Source organism: Equus przewalskii, chromosome 10 (genome assembly GCF_037783145.1).
Source record: "Equus przewalskii isolate Varuska chromosome 10, EquPr2, whole genome shotgun sequence".
Lineage (NCBI taxonomy): Eukaryota > Metazoa > Chordata > Mammalia > Perissodactyla > Equidae > Equus > Equus przewalskii.
The window spans coordinates 8,474,580-8,493,491 of NC_091840.1; the positions used below are offsets into that span (position 1 = coordinate 8,474,580).

An 18,912-nucleotide genomic window follows, 5' to 3' on the forward strand; every position below is an offset into this window, starting at 1 on the left:
AACCACAGGCTGAGCAGCACTGATGAAGGACTGGCCCACTCTGCGTCCTTCCGGAATGTTACTGAAGGCATTTGACTCCCCATCTCCTCACCTGTTCTCCATGACCATCTATCTCCCAGGGGCCAAAAGTATCCCCCTCTGCTTCTTCCCAACCTCTGAGGCCCTACTGAGAATTTTGTGCCTGTGCTTCCGATGTTGGAGCACGATCGGGCTGTGACGGCTGCTTCCCACAGGCCACCTGGCTGGCGGCGACTGTAACGTTGCAAGATAAATCAGGTTTCTGAGATGCCAAATTGGGGGTAGGGTGGTGATTCGTGCATCTTAGAATCAGCAAGATACAGTAGTTAACCTTCTCTATGTGCATCGAGCGAGGGTGAGGCTCAGCCCAGCCTGGACGCAGAGTGGGAGCTTTCCCCCGTCCCCAAGCCTTCTGGGGCTGCTCAGACGGTAACTAGGAAGTAGCACTGCCAAGGGTGGGAAGCGAGCTGCCGGTGCTCTGGTTCGCCCTCGTGCCTTATGTTCCCAGGAGGGAGGAGCGAGCCGGATGGTTTCCTCCAGTGATTAGAACAGAAACTACCCAGTCTTTTTTTTTTAGTGATGCGGTTAGAAAGCCTCCAGTGTCATTCAGCATGGCACTCTAATGAAAAAGGGAAAGGCCTTCCTCGCACTCTGTGGGTTAAATAATAAAGAGCAGCTCTGGGTGGAGGGACAGGCGGCGGGAGCTTATGGCAGTGGGGCTCCTTGTCTTCATTAGCGTCCTCAGCTGAAAGCTTCGTCTTAGACATGGGGTGTGCCCTTAGCTCACCCAGCTGGTTCTCTCCAGGAGCCTGCAGGGATCAGCTTGGCCTTGTTTTCGAGATTTTAATGAATTCCCTGGCAGGCAGAAGCGCCCTAATGTCTCCCTTCCGTTCCTGTTGCCCTAAGAGTGTCTCTTTTGTCTGAGATGGTGGTTCTCCCCTGGGGACTGTTGTGCCCCTCAGGAGACATTGGGCAACGTCTGAAGACATCATTGGTCGTCACAACTGGGAGGGGGTGCTCCTGGCATCCACTGGGTAGAGGGACGCTGCTAAGCCTTCTACCTTCCACAACAAAGAATGGTCCAGCCCAAAATAGCAATAGTGCTGGGGTTGGGAAATGCTGGCCTAATAAACAAAGCGACTGCTGAATCCGAGATGCTGTTCTGGACTGTCGCATTCTCGTTCTTGAAATCTGGAGAAAAGAAGAAAGAGAGGAAATAAAATGACTCTTTAGGTGGCATCCAGCACAGCCTTCCTGCAGCGTGATGCTGTAATTGTTAATAAAAAGCTATAATCCACTTGGCTCTTTTGGATGGTTTCTCCTGATATTGAAACAATAAAGGAAATAGCACACGCACAGACTCACAGACAGCTTAAGGAACTAATTTTATTAAAAAACCCTCTGCTCCTCACACGATATCCAGTACACGGGAATATTCTGGGGATCTGGTTAAAATGCAGGTTCTGATTCATCAGGTCAGGCTGCGGCCTGAGATTTTGCATCTCTACCAGGCTCACCCCCTGGGAGCTCCTAGGTGGTGCCCATGCTTCAAGCGCATAGATCACGCATGGGGAAGCAAGGCCCTAACCTGACCTGTGGGATGCCTAAGCCTGTGGGGGGACTGGGATTATGGCTCCCACTGTTCACTTAAATTAGGATAATGGGAAAGCCCTCTGCAAAACTCTGTGCCTGAAGAGTCAGCTTTCTTTCACGTGTGTGATGTGATGCGGAGTGACCCACTCATCCTCGTTCGCCCAGAGCTGTTCCAATGAAAACCAAAAGTCTTGCATCCAAGAAACCCTTCAGTGCTTTGGAACCAGGGTGATTGGTCACCCTGTGAGCCCCCCCATATCCCCAGGGGACGGGCAAGGTTAGACCTTTCAAATTTCCTTTAATGAGGAAGGCTCTGAGTCCCATGCAGTGGAGACTCAAGGAAAGCTTTCTATTTAGTTGTGTTAGTTTCTCTCCTTTTCTGGCAACAGAAACAGGTATGAAGTCAGGAAACGCCATTGCCTAACATCGGGGCACATTTTGTGTCACCAGAAGGATTGTGTTTCTCATCCTTTACCTATAAATTGTGCTGTTCACCCAAAGGTCCCTCAACCTCCCGTCTCTTCTTCCTCCCATCCTTTCTACCCACTGCTTCCAGATTCTTCCCCATCTCCTCCTTTCAGCAGGCCATGCCCCTACTCTAACACTTTCAGTATTTCTTGACTGATAAAAGTTCTCCAGGGTTTTGCGCTCAAGGAAATAAGTTTTATGGTGGGTAGAAAAAAAGTGTAAGATGTCTCCAAACTCTTAAGTAGCTTATATTCTCAATGGGTGACAAATACACATGACTCATCTTTTTAAAAGGTCAAGATTTCCCATTACTAAGGTCTCCCACGCTAGATGGAGTGTAGGGTCTGCACTGATGTGGATTTGCAGGTGGATTAGGGCAGAATCAGTAGGCACACCATCTAAACCCTTCCTGCTATGGCTTTACCAGTTTCAGTGCAGTTGGCCAAATACCCCCGGTTAATTTCTGCCTCTGGGTCTTTGCTGAAACTGGTCTCCCGACCAAGACTGCCTTCTCCCTTCCTCTTTGCCTACCCACACCCTTTACTGTTCTATGGGGATCCTGCCCTCACCGTCCCCTTCAGTCTTCCAGCACTTTGTGATCTCTATTCTAGGACTCCCAGCATTTAATCGATGTGGCACTGGTTTCCAGCTCAGTAGTAACCACAATCTGGCCGAATAAGGGTTCAAAGATCGGGTAGCCTTTTCAAGAGAAGAGAATGAATAAGCATTTTCGGGGAGGAGACCATCTTAGGGTGAGCCCAGCAGCTTCCTGGACCAGTAGCTGCACTGACTTCTTTGATTAACTTTGCACTTAGGGCTTTCTGTGAGATCCCGTTCTAGAAGTCTTGCCTGGGAGTGTGCACTGTGAAAATTAAGAGTCTTAAAAAAATGTAGGTCACCACTCGTTTACTTGACAAATACTTATTAAGTGCCTTCTCCGTTTACCAGACAGAGGGTCCACATTCGTTATAATTCCCTTTAAGGTTGAAAAACCTAATTGGTATACATGATAGAGCAGCAATGGACAAGGGGTAGGAGCTGCTCACATCGTTAGCTGTTTTGTGTGGATATATTTACACTGTTGTTTTCCCAGTTTCTGGAAGCCAAACACTGTGTGTTTCATTTATTCTCTACCCTCTGCAGCCATGATTCCCAGCTTGGGGTTCCTGAGCTTGAAGGGACTGCCCAGTACCATGTTCATTAATTACTGATATTTCCAAAGGCCAAACGAGGCAAATTAAAATCCAATTTCTTTGCTTTTGGCTGGAATGACAGCCTCTCAGTTCTGTAGCACTGATATGTTATGTTGATCTGAAACTCTGATTGGTGGTTATATTAGTGTGTCTTAGATGAATAAAAAATGGGGGAAAGAATTAATTCTTGCTTAACACTGTTTGACGAAACTCTTTCAAACTGTTTTGGGGGGGTGGTTAGAGAAATAATAACAGGTGGCTTATAGTTAGAGATGGTTACATCCTAGATGATCACTGCTTGTTAAAATGAACACAAGAAGATTTTGATGTTAAAATGAACTAGAGAGTACTTCCCCACTATGGCTATAGAAAGTTCTGGAAGAACTCAGCATATCGCTCTCAACCCGAGAAGCAGGCACCTCAGGAGACAACATTCTAAAGTCCAACTGCCATGTGGCCCCATGACGGCAGCTGGGTATGTGTCAGGGACCCTGCACGAAGGCCTGCTCTTTGTACTTTTCTGGGGATGGAGGGAGGAAAAAAGGAGTCCTAGATCCTAACACTTTGCCCTGAAATTGTGGTTTCCTGGGAGTCTCTAGGGAGCATTTGAGATGACCAGAGGAACGGGGTCTCTGGTGGGTGGTGGGAGCCCACATGTCTGTGGGAGCCTCAGGGCTCAGATGTTCTGGCTGAGCCGAGGCCCCGCCAACCATCTGTCTGTGAAAGTAGAAGGCAAGAGAGGTGAACTGCAGTGCGACAGGCTTGCCTGGTGGTGACAGGCGGTCCCCAGGGACTCCAGGAGGAGCACGTGCGTGTGGGAGGGAGGGAGGCACTTCCTCGGGCCTTCGGTTCTTGTCACATGTAGACTACCTCATTCTGCAGCTGGCCTGTTGAAGAGCTAATGAGGCAAAGAAAATTCTTGGGGAATGATTGATTAAAACAAATCGTGGAAATTTTCAAGGGGACCTGGCTTTCCAAAGATCTGAGTGTTTTAAACATCCAGGTGGCTTTGGACATAAGCTCAGAGAGTCTCCTTTATTGACTGAGAGTCTTGTGCTGAGAATTACGAGCACCTTGATTGGGTTTCACTACTGACTTTAGGTCTGATTTAAGCCCAATGGGGCTCGTTTTCTGTATTCACCTTCTTTTACAACTTACGAAAATATTTTTAAATTATAAAAGGAACATAACCTTATAGAAAGGAGAAAAAGTTCTACGCTCTCATCACCCAATGCCCCAACTACAGTAATCTGTATGAATTCCCTTCCACTCTTCTGTTACTTGCATATTTTTTACTACTGTAATAACAAATGGCACATATTTTCATATATTGCCTTTTTCACAAAACACATCATATTTTATTCCCTATGCTGCTGCAGTGTTTATCATTTTGACTCACTGCATAAAAGTCCATTGAGTTTACATTCTGTAATTTACTGAACAATCCTTCTTTTGTTGAGCATTAGAGTGATCAACATCTTTTTCCCCCTATATTTTAAATAGTTTTATTAAGCGATTTCCTGGGAAACCATCCTGCTGGGCCAACCCCCTAGCAGGAGCAGAGAGCACAGCGCAAACTGTAGCCTCCATCATTCCATTTTAGACAAATGATTTTTTTGAGCGCCTGTTATGCGTAACGCTTTCTGTTTGTATTATTATCTGTTGCAGGCTCCTGTTGAGGTTGCCTGATTATGTGGCAAGACTGTGAAGCCTCACCTTTCACAACGACTTTAGGTTAAAAAAAATGGCCAGTGTGAATCTGGGTAAAGTTTCAATTACGTAGTCTTTTAAAATAGTTGTAGAAGTCTTACCATGAAAATAACCGTAGTGTTCATACCTCTTGCTTTCAGGATGTGTTAAGACGTGGAACGGGAGCGTCAGTTGCTTGTTAGCGGTATGCCTGGAAAGTTCTTGAAACATTTTTATTAGCTTTGGGGTTCTGACCCATTTCCCTGTAGTCTTGCTTACAATCATTGTCATGGTTGAGTTGGAAAGCTATGACTCTAATCTGACAGCTGAGCATGATTAGGGACTCACAAATGTGTGAAATGTGGGAGAAATGGGGCTATGGGAGATCTGGGTTCCAGCCCTGGCTCTGGCATCAACCAGTGACCAGGGTCGTACCTCGGTCATCTGTGAAACGAGAGGCTTGGACCAGAGGCTCATGGAGGTTCTTCCCAGCGCTCAATTTTATGGTGTAAGCTTTGGTGACTTTCAGCCCCGTGTGTGTTTGCTAGGAGTACCGCCACAAAATAGCACAGCTGGGTGACTTAAACAACCGAAATTGATTCTCTCACAGTTCTGGAGGCCAGAAGTTTCGACATCTGAAATCATGATGTGGGCAGGGCCACACTCTCTCTGAAGGCTGCGGAGGAGAATCCTTCCTTGCTTCTTCCAGCTTCTGGTGGCTCCAGGCATCCCATGGCTTGTGGCCGCATCACTCCAGTCTCTGCCTCCGTCTTCACCTTCTCTTCTCTGTGTCCCCGTCTTCTCCCCGTCCGTCTCTTATAAGTAGCACACATGTCGTTGGATTTAGGATACGTCTGGTTAATCTAGGATGATCTCATCTCGAGAACTTTAATTTAATTACATCTGCAAAGACCCTTTTCCCAAATAAGGAAACATTCACAAGTACCCATGGCTAGGATTTGAACATATCTTTTTGGAGGCCACCATTCAATGCACTACACAGGGCTTCTCAGATGCCCTCCCAAGCAGCAACACATTTCCAGTCCTGGCCTTGTTCCCACCCAGCTCAGTCTGAGGGGGTCTGGAGAGCCTTGGGGTCTGCTCCTCTCTTTGACTATGGACTGTGGTGGGACCACCTCTCCACCTTCTTCCCCTCTTCACTCAAGGGGGCTTCCCTCCCCACCATCCCATCTCTGTGGCTCCTGGCTTGCTGGTCCCATTCCCTGGGGTGAGGGGGACAGTAGGAGACCACCATTCTGCCTGGGAAGGTTCAGCCAGACCTACCCTGTCCTCGCATCACTCCTCCTTGAACCACAGCTAATACACAGACATGAGTTTTGCTTCTGTTCCCAGGGAGGGGAAGAAAGCTTCTTGGAATTCTGGCTCCCTGCTCATTCCCTGGGGCCTCTTAGGATATTTCTACGCCCCTAAAGAGCTCCTGCTGCTTTTAGAGATCTCACCCCATATTGCACCAAGCATATTAAAATACTCCCGCATTCCACATTAAGTACTTTAAAGACTTTTATAATTTTGCTTTTGAAATTATTTGGCTCTAAGCTTATTTAATTTATGATTGGCTGGGATTTCTTGGCCGTTATTCTGCATACTTAGGAATTCTCTTGAAGTGAGAAAAGCTCAGCCTCAGATTGTTTCTCGAATGTAATTAAATTTTTATGAATATGAAAGTCAACAATTAACAAGGTTTTATAGGCATTTAGTTAAACATTTACTAATTTAAATTTCTACAGTTTTAAAATTTCTACAGTATTTTTTTGAGCCAAAAATTCAATATATGTTTTTCAATTTTTAACCATTTCATAAGCCCCTGGAAAATATGGAGGCCCCAGGTAGTGGTCCACTGGCTTCTGACTGCTGACATGGCCCCACCTTTTCCTTGCCTAGTCCCTGCTTCCCACTAGGCGTTGGAATTTCTCCTTCCCAAACCCCAGGCTGCCCCGTGGGGTGTCCAGCCCCTATTTCCAGGCTCCTGGGATGGTCAGCTTCTTCCCTCCCTGGGCTCCCATGAGGACTTTCGGCTCTAGCTGTGGTCTCCCTCACGCTTTCCCTCCATCCTGAACGTCCGAGTTCTGAATCTCTCTGTGGGCTTTTTTGCTCAATAACCAACCCTGGCCTGATTTCCCAGTTTTGACACCATGACCTTCCTCAGTCTGGCCTTGCCACCCCAGTCTCAGTGACAGAGCTGGCTTCATGGGCATGAGACCCGTACAGTCACACAGGGCCCCACACTCAGAAAGGCTCTGGTTTAATGCTCGGCGGTCGCCATCTTGAGATTCCTATAATTTCATCTCTGAACTTGGGTTTTGTTAGCAAAGTCTGATGCGATGATAGGGTCTATGGTGAGCAGGGGAGAGACTCAGAAGAAAGGAAGAGGCTTTATATTTTAGTATTTTAATGGACATTTATCCTGCCTTTTGAATAAGGGGCATCCCATTTTTATTTTGCACCAGGCCCACAAATTTTGTAATGGGTCTGCCTAGTAATGATGGTGGGTGAGGACCGAGTGCGGGTCCAGGTGGTTCATAGCACCGTTGGAGAAAGGTGTCAGTGAAATTACATGCTTCCAGGCAAAAGGGAGTGTATTAGTTTTCTATAACTGCTGTCACAAATTATCACAAATTTAACAGTTTAAAACACCATAAACTTGCTATCTCACAGTTCTGGATGTCAGACGTGTTCAGATCAAGGTGTCTGCAAGGATGTGCGGTGCCTTCTGGACGTTCTAGGGAAGAATCCTTTTCCTTGCCTTTTACAGCTTCTAGACGCCGCCTGCATTCCTTGGCTGGTGGCTGCATTGCTCTGACCTCTGCTGTCCTTGTCACATCTCCTTCTCTCACTTGGACTTTGCTGCCTTTGCCTCCCTCTTTTCCCTCCTAATGACCTTTGAGATTACAGTGGCCCACCCAGATAATTCCGGATAATCTCTCCATCTCAAGATCCTTAACTTAATCACACCAGCAAAGACCCTTTTGCCGTATAAGGTATCTATGCACAGGTGTTAGAGATTAGGACGTGGACATCTTTGTCGGGGGTGTCATCGTTCTCCCTACCAGAGGAAGCTGTTTGTTTCCCAGCTTAAATCTCTAAACACTCACCTAGGGCACATCAGGTTGTGTGGATTCTGAAATTTATACAATTTTAAGGGTCCTCTTTAAGAAAAAAAATCAGAAATTTAGGTATGAAAATGAATATTACTTTAGAATGAAAAACGAATCACAAGACTTAGATTGAGGTCCTTGTCTCCTGAGGCCTCCTTCGGCTGCTATCAGCAATGCTGACATTGATGTACCCTGGTTCCCTCCCCACCCAGAACACTCTCCACTCCCAGCAAGCCCCTTGCAGTGGATGGCATGGCTGTCTCTGCAAGAAAAGGAAAGAAGCAGCTGAATGGCAACACGACAGCTTTCACAGTAAGCCTTAGTTGATGACACAATCAATGCAACGCCACAGCATCTTGACTGGAAGCATCGTGAGGACACAGGTTGTGTCTGTCTCGTTTCCTGGTGTGTACCCAGTGCCTCAAACAGGCCCGTCACACAGTCGGCGTGCAGTAAACATTTGCTGAATGACTGAATGAACCAACAGGATATTCATGTGATCCGTGCGGCTACAGAGGGACAGGCTTGAGGAAGACCTTGCTCGTCCGGTGAATCCTCTTAGTAAACCTATCGGAACGGCCTCCGTAGAATTACTTATGAGATGCCAGAAGGGTTGTTTGAGGCAAATGTGGAAAATATGGAGAACCGATTCATGCCGATTATTATCTCAGAGACAGGATTGATTTCATATTTAATCAGTGGTGGTTTTTATCTAGTAATTCCATATCTTACTGAGCTGGCAGTCAAGCAAACTTGGGATTGCATTCTAAATGCTTATCACAGTGCTGGAAACTTCCCTCCCAAAATAGATTCATATAAAGGCAGTAGAACCTGTACTTTTATGCACTCCCCTGAGCATGGCTGGTGCAGGGTCAGAACCAAACATTAGACAAAGGTGAGAAAGAACCTGACTGCTGCCTCAGTTTCTCCCTCAAGCTCTCGAGCGCCGGTCTTCCCTGAACTACACTAGGAATAGTGGCGTCAGGTCGCTGTCGGCTCCTCTGGATGGTACTTAGGTAAGAGGCTGGTTAGAACCTCTTCTTCATCGGTTTACTGGTCATACTGGAGAGCAAAGGTCAAGGGCAGCCAGATCTGTTCCACCTGTCGGGGAGGCACTGCCAAAACCCTCACAGGCATTTCCGTTTGGGAAGCCCTGTGATGTCATATGACCTGTGATGTCATCAGAACCTTAAATAATCAAGACCCAAAGGGGCAGAGGGAATTGAGCACACAGGATGTTTGATTGTAGGTATATTTTTGCAGTGATGGGGCTGGACTATGAAGACTGGTTGGCAAGCTGATTCTCTTTACTGCATTTTAGGGTGAATCACATGCTAATTAGTGCCTTGATTGAGGCCGATGCTTCTTGAAGGGCATGTTAAATTTTAAAGAGTGATTTTTATCATTATTTCATACTAATGAGATTATTTTATGGGATTGCACTAGGGTTTCTCAACCTTGGCACTGTTGACATTTGGGGTCAGATAACTCTTTGTTGTGGGGGCTGTCCTGGGTATTATTAGATATGTGGCATCGTCCCTGATCCCTACCCACCACCACCCTCCCACTTGCCTAATGTCCCTTGTGGGGCAAAATTGAGAGGCATTGGATGATATTAAGTTATGATGGAAGTAGCTGGGACAATCCAATCCAGTATATAAATATTATTTTTCTCATAACTCTCAGGAAGGTCTTTAATATGTAAAGTGTAGCCAACAAACACTTTTGTGACTGAGCAACTTATCTATTTAATAAATACTGAACATCTACTATGTGCCATGTGCTAGGGACACAGCAGTGCAAAAGATGGAAGTGCTACTGCTCTCACGGAGCTTGCATTTGGAGGGACCGAATAAATAAGAATGTCAGATATCAAGAAGTGCCATGAAGAAAATCAAGAAGGGCTTGGAAGGTCTATATTAGAGCGGGTATCCAAGGAAGGCAGAGGTGACATTTGAGCTGAGACCCAAATGACAAGAAGAATCTAGCCAGGTGAAATTCTTGGAGACAGACGCTCCAAGCAGAGGTTCCAGCTAGTGTTCCAGAGGGAACAATAAGTGCAAAGGCCCTGAGGCAGGAGTAACCTTGGTGTTCCAACAGGAGGCAGACCAGCCTGGCTGAAGCAGAGGGAGGAAGGGGTACAGGTGGTCCAGAGGTGAGCAGAGCCAGGTTGCATAGGGCTTCATTGGCTGAGGAAGGGAGCTTGAGTTTTACTCCAAGGGCAGTGAGGACCCCTCAGAAGGTTTGCAGTAGTAGACTGACATGATTGGACTTGTGTCTTTAAAAACATCACTTAGGCTGCTGTTTGGAGAATGGACCTTTGGGGGATGCATGATGGGGATTCAGGACGATTATTAGGTGGTCGGGGCAGGATGACAAGTTAGAGCTGTCATTTTGGGCAAAGTGGCAGCAGTGGAGATGGAGAGAAGTGTATGAATTCTGGATATACGGCTGGGGATACTTAAAAAATCCCCTAAACAAACAACAAAGCCCCCTTACATTTCAACAGCACTTCCATAAAGCCCCTATTACTTTCACTTCTATGATCCCATTAGCTTATCTGAGCTCCCGTTCCAGCCGGCCCAGAGGTTTCTCATCCACACTTCGCTGAGGGCAAGAACCGACTGCCCCAGGTTCAGAGGCTTATCTCAGTCTGAATGATGCGTCAGAGGTCAGACTTCAGGAAAGGGGAAGAAGTGGCGGGCAAGAAAGGATGGCGAGGCAAAGCCACGTGTGTTTAGTTGATCTCTGTATACCAGGGTCCAGCAGAGAGCCTGACACAGAACAGAGGCTCATGAAAGACTGTTGAGTGAGTGAATGTATAAATGAAGGAAGGAGAGAGGGTCGAGGGGTAACAATCATTCAGGCTGCCGTGATGGGTGCCGGGCTGGGCGCTGGATGCTTCTCTCCGGTCACAGTAACCTGGAGAGAACACTGTGTTATTCCCAGACTCAGGATGGGGAGATTCAGGCTGAGAGGGATTGGAGAGTTTGTCCAAGGAAGCTCACGTGCCAAGCTGGAATTCCTCCTGGGCTGTCAGATTCCTGCTACATTATCTCCTAAGAGAAACAACATCTCAGAGAGAGAGGGAGGGAGGAAGGGAGAAAGAGGAAGAGAAAGAGAGAGTGAGAGAGAAGGAAGGATCCAGTACTCATGGGGCTGGACCACTTATGCCCAGCTCCTGTCTCTTGTCCGCCTCCTTCATCCTTTCTGCGCAGCTGCCAGCCGCTGCCCCTCGTCCACCCGACCCGCACGTTCCAGGGGAGGTGCTGGCAGGTGGCTTAGCCAGGTCAAGCCACAGTGACTCCCCCCGGAAAGGGCCACCATTCTGCTGCCCAGCGGTTCCTTCGCTGATTGTCAAGATCAGTTAGTTTTATGGCCTTTAGGCACTTGGTCCCCCCTTGAATTAGCCACTGCTCTGGTCTGTTCTTTCACACTTCATCCCTCCTCCCCTCCCCCAATTTATGGAGGCTGCAGGGCACGTTTGCTTGTGAGAGAGAATAGGGATGGGCTCGGGGTGGGCTGGAGGTAAGAGCCAGTATACTTAGCCTTAAGGAAACAAGATTTTCTTCTGGTCAACACTGAGTACTTCTCACTGTACGGTGGTGAGGCAGTCTGTATGTTTGGGTCAGGGTGTGTGTGTGTATGGGGTTTATTGGGAAAGAAGGGAAATGGCAGGACTTGTCTCTTAGGGGTTGGCCACTCCACGTTAGGGCACTGCTGTGGTTTAAGGAAGGTGAGAGGTTCTGCTGATCAGGGTGTCACGTCCCGTCCTGTGAGCTCTGAATGCCCGATGCAGGAGGAACATCATCTCTGGAGTAGCTGGGCCTGGCTTCCACACTGCCCTGCGAACCTGGGGTCACACAGAGCTCGCCTGAGCCTCAGTTTCCTTACCTGTAAAATGGGGTGTCTCAGTCCGTTTGTGCCACTAGAGTAACACACCACAGACTTGTAGCTTATACGCAACAGAAATTAAGTGCTCACAGCTCTGGAGGCTGGACGGCCGAGCTCAGGGTGCCCGCACGGTCAGGTGAGGGCCCTCTTCTGGGTTACAGACTTCTCGTTGTGTCCTCACATGGTGGAAGGGGTGCACTGGAGCCTCTTGTATAAGGGCACCAATGCCACTCACGAGGGTTCCACCCTCACACCGTAATCAGCACCCACAGGCCCCGCCTCCTGAGACCATCTCCCTGGGGGGTAGGATTTCAACACAGGAATTTTGGGAGGACACAGACATTCAGACCATAGCGTGGGGATAACAACACCTACTCTTCAAGGTTGTTGTGAGTTTTTTTCTTTTTTTTTAAAGATTTTATTTTTTTCCTTTTTCTCCCCAAAGCCCCCTAGTACATAGTTGTATATTCTTCGTTGTGGGCCCTTCCTAGTTGTGGCATGTGGGACACTGCCTCAGCGTGGTTTGATGAGCAGCGCTATGTCCGCACCCAGGATTCGAACTAACGAAACACTGGGCCGCCTGCAGCGGAGCGCCCGAACTTAACCACTTGGCCACGGGGCCAGCCCCAAGGTTGTTGTGAGTTTTAAACAAGATGATGACATACAGGGAAAGTGTCTGCCTCAGGTTGGGCACTCAACAAACGTCAGTCGCTGCCCCCACCCTTCCTTCCCCACATCAGGTTTACCCACGCATTGCCTAAAAGAGTATTTTGAATACATACTATAATATATGGCACTATGCTGGCCAGGGTCGGGGCCCAGTGAGGAACTGGATTCAAATCCCGGGTCTCTGTGTTGAATCGGACAGTGAAGTTAGATCCTGAAGTATAAGCTAGACTTAGAATCCAGAAGAAGTTCTGTGGGACCTCAGAGGATGGAGACCCCATTCCTAATCATGGTGGGCTATGTGGGAGAGGAGGGCAGAGCAGGGGTGCTGAGGGAGATCCTATTAGACCTGGGCCTGGAGGGATGGGGGGATTGGGATTTGGGGAACTGGAGGGCAAAGGACAGTTCAGCAGAAATGGTATAAAGGGAGGTGTAGGGTGGGGGAGGGGAGGGAAGGCTATACAAGGGGTCAGTGAGTTGTCCAGCCTGGCCTGGCCAGGGGGCACAAAGAGGAGAACATTGGGAGACAAACTTGAGAAGGTTTAGCTAGAACCATATCATGGGAAACCTTGAATTCCAGGCTGAGGAGTTTGGACTTCATGCCAAAGGCACTGGGGAGCCATTGACAATTTTTGAGCAGGGTAGTGACATGCTGTGTCTTAGATAGGTTAATCTTGGCAAAGGTACATAGAACCGACTAGAACAGGATGGAGTGGGAGAGGGTGATGGTCATGACCTAGGTGAGAGGTCAAGAAGCTGAATCTTTATAGCAGCAGTGAGAAGGGAGAGAAAGGATTGGGCTTTTTTTGGTTGACTGTCTATAAAATTTCTGATAACTTTACATTATGAAAAATTTAAACATGTACCAAAGTAGACAGAAAATTCAATGAACTCCTATGTGACCATTTGCCAGCTTCGACAATTACTAACCCATGGCCGATCTTGTCTAAGCTCCACTTCGTCCATGTGCCCCTCTCGTGGTATTTTGAAGCAAATCCAAGACGTCGTACCATTTCACTGCCAACTATTGCAGTGTGTGTGCATGTGTGTGTGTGAGGAGCAACTTTTCGGAGGTGGAATCCACGGGCCTTGCCACCTTGATGTGTTTTCTCCACGTGCCTGCCACTTACTATCACATGGGATTGAAATGGCTGATGCTATGGACTGAATCGTGCACCCCCGAAATTCATATGTTGAAACCCTAATCCCCGGTGTGACTGTATTTGGAGACGGGGCTTTGAGGAGGTCATTAAGGTTAAATGAGGCCATGAGGGTGGGGTTCTCCTCCCATAGGAGCAGCGGCCTTACAAGAAGAGGAAGAGAGAGAGAGACCTCTCTGTCAGCCACCTGCAAGCCAGGCAGAGAGCTCTCACCAAGAACCGAATCCGCACCTTGATCTTGCACTTCCAGCCTCCAGAACACTGAGAAAACAAATGCCTGTTGTTTAAGCCCCGGGTCTGTGGTATTTCCTCATGGCAGCCCGAGCAGACTGAGACAGCTGGTCTGGCTCTCTGCCTGGTCCGGGAATCTCCCGAGGGCAGAGAGTGGCCTCCGGGCACTGGCCGTCTCCTCTTCCTCACGTAGTGCGTGGATATGGTGTGATCGTCAGTGTGAATGGACAGAAGAGGCTGCTCCTCGTGGATCCTCTGGTCTGTGGCCTCTGTATTACCAGCAGTTTTTCTGCCCAGGTTACTCTCCGGTAGGGTCATCAGGTAAGATACAGGACACCCAGTTAAATTCAAATTTCAGATAAATAACAAATATGTTTTTAGCATAAGTGTGTCCCAAATATTATGCGGGACATACTTATACTAAAAAATTATATGTTATTTATCTGAAATTCAAATTTAACCAGGCATCCTGTTTTTATTTTTGGCTAAATCTAGTAATCATACCCTCTGGTCTTTTTCTGGAAGGCCCAGGGAGCAAAGCCCTTACCTGGAGCAGCGGTTCTCAAAGAGCTTTCTCAAGGGCCAGCCCGGTGGCACAGCAGTTAAGTTCGCATGCTCGGCTTTGGCGGCTCGGGGTTCACCGGTCCGGATCCTGGGTGCAGACATGGCACTGCTTGGCAAAGCCATGCTGTGATAGGTGTCCCACATAGAAAGTAGAGGAAGACGGGCACGGATGTTAGCTTAGGGCCAGTCTTCCTCAGCAAAAAAAAAGAGGAGGCTTGGCAGGGGGTGTTAGCTCAGGGCTAATCTTCCTCAAAAAAAAAAAAAAATAAATAAATAAAAGAGCTTTCCCAGCACCAGAGCATCAGTAACTCCTAGTTCAGAACAGAGTCTCAGGCTCCAGCTGCATGTTCAGAACCAGACCCTCAGAGACTGCCTACAGCTGGCGTTTGGACATCCCTCGGGGTGATTCTGGTGGGAGCTGAGTTTGAGGGCCACTGACCTAGAGAATGATGCTGATGGTGGGAGGTGCCAGCCCCCACCCTCTCCAAACGCGTCCTGCTCTGCTGCTGCCTCAGGGCTTTGGATCCAGCTGCCAAAGATGTGGTCACATCAATGATATCTGGGACGTTCCAAGGTGCTCCTTCCTTGGGTTTCTGAGGGTTCACATAAGACTCAGAGCTTTATACGTGCAGGATGTTCTCTCCTGGGCCTCAGCGCTCTGTCCTACCCGCCCCGATCTGTTCCCAAGCCTGCAGAAGGCTCAGAACCAGAGAATTTATTCTTCAGGCGGGATCTGCCAATCGCGGCAGGGCGGGGCGGGGCCTGGTGGCTGGAGGGACACGTGTGCCGGGAGGGAAGCAGGAAGTGACTTCGGAGTGGAGCCGGCCGAGCCTAGCGAGCGGCTGCGGGGGCTGATGGAAGTGGAGTGGGGGCTTGACAGGGCACCCTAGTGAGTCGGCTTTTCTCTCCTTCGGCGCCTTCGGTTGGGCTGGAGGCCCGGGGTCTGGGGCCGTCAGAACAAGCGCGTGGGACTTGGAAGGGCAGCGTGGAGTGTGGAAGGGGGTGCCCCTGAGGAGAGGAGGGGGTTGGAGGAGAAGCAGGGTGCCTTTGGCAGGTGGCAGAGAAGGAGGGGTGCCCGGAGCCCCGCTCTGCCCGCCTCCAGGGCAAGCTGGAGGGCGTTGACCTGCCTGCCTTTGACAGTGGTTCGCCGAGATCCCCTTCATTCAGCGCTTCACAGTGGGCGTGTGGGGGACCCCGGAGCCCTGAGAGCGGAGATGGCCAACTCTAGCCACTCGGGGTCCCCTCCAGCTGGCTCTAGGGGACAGCAGGACGTCTTGAACTTGCCTGGGATTCTGGTTAAGGTGTAGCAGGCCTGAGATTGTGCATTTGTAACCCATGCCCAGGTTTGGCTGGTCAGCGGACCACACTTTGAGTAGCGAGGTATTAAAGAACTTTTCCACAGTCCTATCAGCCCAAACTCGCATCAGTTGGCTGGATTCCCCACGTGAAGTCAGGGCATGTGTGTGCAGTTTCATTAAGTGCTGTTTCCACCTCTGCAACTTCAGCAACATCTTGAAGCTGGCTCTTGGAGGCAGGGCAACAGGTTTAAAAGGGAGAGAAAAGAAAGCAAGCCTCTGTCAGCCAGGAGTGCCTCCTGTGCTGCTGTGGTGGAATGTGCACACATGCCGGGTGGTGTTGGCATCTTTAAAGTTGGAGGAGGCGGAGAGTAATCCTCTCTCCTGCAAACCAATCAAGGTTTTTCTATTAAAATCCAGCTCACCAGGAAGTCTGAGCCCCATTGTGGAAGCTGCTTTTGGGGTGCCGTGGCTGACGCCCCCCGTTCTCGAGGGGCTACTGGTCTCCCTATTGGAGAAAACTTTGTTCTCTCAGGACTTTGCAACTGCCTTGCCATTCCCTCATCGGGAAGGAGAACTCACTTTCTAAAGCTCTTGATCTTGGAGAAGTTGTTCCAGTTTTAGACCAGTGCTTCCCACTTCAATGTGCGTGAGCATGCCCCATGGTGCTCCATCAAATTCAGATTCTGGTCCAGCAAGTCTGGGGCGGGGCCTGAGACTCTGCATTGCTGACCAGCTCCCAGGCAGCCTGGTGCTGCTGGTTCTCTGACCACCCTTCGAGTAGGGAGGATTTAAAGCAGCAAGTGGAAGAAACTTCTCCAAGGAGTGCTGAGCTTCCTGGCCAGTGATAAATGCTGTGACGTTGGGACGGAAGGGTGGCCTTGGTCTTCCCTCTGTGTCCCTTTTTCTTATGTCTAAGGGCACTCAGATGTAAATGGAGACAGGCTCAGGAGAGTGTTTTCCCCTCCCACTGGCCCCTGGGAACACCCACGAGCTCCCTTGTTTGCTGGCCCAGAAAACCCACGTTGACTTTGGCCTGTTGGCAAATGCAAATGCTTCCTCTTTTTTGTAGCTGTTAAAAGGCACATTCAATACTGGGGGAAAAAAAAATTGTTTTCTTGTTATGATCTGTCTTGGATGATGAATCCTAAGAAGATGATAGCTCTGTGACTTTCTTTGAAATGTTGTTTGAAATTTTGTCCACAAGCAGCTAGAAATAGAAGATTGGTGTAATGATCCAGATGTCTCGGTTTGCAAACAAACACGAACCACTCTTTTTAGGGTGACTTAACAAGATGGCATATGGAAAAGGGTGGGTTTTTAAAAAAATGGTTTTTTGTCTTTATTTGGTGCAGTCAGTATTCTGAGTTCCATTTAGATAATGGTGGCACAGTCTGAATCCAGACAGGCTATTTCTCTCAGAGGTTTCCTGGCACTGGGGCCAAGCCTGGGCTCACCTGGGCTCATCTGGGTTCGCCTGGACTCACCTGGGTTCATCTAGGTTTGCCTGGACTCGCCTGGGCTCCTCTGGGTTCGCTTGGACTCACCTGGGCTCATCCGGGTTCACTTGGACTCACAGCCCTCCTAGGTTTGAATCCTGGCTATGCTACTGAACTCCTTGGCATAAGGGCCCCATCCACCCTCTGCCCGAGTTTCCTCCCAGGGTCAGTAGAGAGAGGCAGTGCCTTAGCTCTCGATCTGCGAGCCCAGGGTTGCTGGCTCCTGATAGAGTGCTGGGACCTGGCAGAGCTGAGCCCAGTAGGGTCGTGTCCAGCCCTGCGGGTACCGGAAGACCAGTGGGGAGCTGAATGAGCCCTTTGAGATGAGGCCCTGAGCCCTGGTGTTTGTGTACCGGAACACAGGGCTTTTCATGGATGGGTTTCTCTGCCTTGTAACTTTCCACAGCGAGAGTCTGCTTCCCTGCTATTTCAGAGCTAGACTTTAAAACATGGTAAAGTCTAGAGGAGGTTCCCTGAGCAAAACCAAGAGGGAATGGTACTTTCCTTTTCTTCCCTTGGTGGGGAGTGGTGTAACTTGAGCTTCGACAGCAGTGTGCTCAGTTGACTAGGGGAAATGCCACTTATGGCTCTGTTTCCTTGTCCTTGCTGAGTGTCTTTTCAAGGTAAGCTGGCTCTTTTCAACTCAACAAATATTTTTTGGGTGCCAGAAAGCCCTATTTTATAGGGGTGCCAAATGTGAAAAAGCATCATTCCTGTTCTTAAGCAGATAACGATATAAAAGATGGAGGCAAGCCCACACAGAGAAAGCGCCAAAGATGTGCACTGGGACAGGACTGGAGATGGATCAGGAAAGCAACAGAATGGAAGTTGGCATTAGGTGGGCAACAGAGGATGCTCTGGGTCTGATGACTGCAGACTGGGAAGCAAGGCATGCTGGGAGGGAACCATATGAAGAGAGATTTGGAGCAGGACCATCTGGGGCTTGTTGAAGTTTCCGTAAGTAATGTGATTAAGCTGGAGTAGGCCCATGCAGGGTATAATGGTAATGGAGACACAAGCTTGAGTAGTCAGCAGGCTAGTTGAAGGTCAGTGATGGAGTGTACCCTGGGCAGGCCCCAGCAGCCTCCACGGGGAGCTGTTGGAAGTTTGATCAGGTGGAAGAGCTTCAAGACGGAATCTGAGCTCGACACCTGTATTCGGAGGAGAAGGCACCCATAGCAGGCAAGGGCAGGTGGGCAGGCAGCCTGGATGAGAGAGCTGCACTCAGGCCTCCCGCACGCCCTGCCTCCGGGCTAAATAACCCGTGTTCTTGGACCTTCTCCTCTTTGGAACTATTTCCCCACGTTGTAACTTCTTTCTTGGAGTCTTCTCCTCTGGCATCTCCCTAGGTGCCCCCACGTCTCTCCTTTCAGAGTTAGATGACTTCCCATGCCTAGGGGGACCTGGATGAGGAAGCCTGACCGGTGTGTTGGGCCACTGAGGTCACTGAGGGATGGCATGGCAGAAAGGTGCATATCACCAACCCAGACACAGGCCAGCCAGGTGGAGGGTGTCAGAACACCTTA

General features: G+C 49.0%; 1 protein-coding gene and 1 long non-coding RNA gene across 14 annotated transcripts in view; one reads left to right on the forward strand and one right to left on the reverse strand.

The window, feature by feature from the left end:
• The first annotated feature begins 3,673 nt into the window (after positions 1–3,673).
• The window catches only part of SLC39A11 (solute carrier family 39 member 11), a 352,142-nt gene continuing 336,903 nt past the window's right edge, over positions 3,674–18,912 (forward strand). For 4 of the 13 annotated variants that reach the window (XM_008514572.2, XM_008514575.2, XM_070560117.1 and 1 more), the window contains exon 1: positions 15,350–15,481. Coding sequence is in view for 2 of the 13 variants with exons in the window: in XM_070560110.1 (XP_070416211.1) it covers positions 5,017–5,035 (19 nt within the window). In the remaining 11 variants the exon portion in view is untranslated. Of the gene's footprint in view, positions 3,748–4,940; positions 5,036–15,349; positions 15,482–18,110; positions 18,225–18,912 lie in introns of those variants that run through there. The other 9 variants (XM_070560113.1, XM_070560116.1, XM_070560114.1 and 6 more) reach the window with 8 other exon arrangements.
• LOC139073845 (uncharacterized) lies at positions 9,979–15,261 on the reverse strand. The gene is made up of 3 exons (XR_011522927.1): positions 15,032–15,261; positions 14,576–14,716; positions 9,979–11,136 (listed from the first exon to the last, which is right to left on the reverse strand). It is a non-coding gene; the product is annotated as an uncharacterized lncRNA (long non-coding RNA).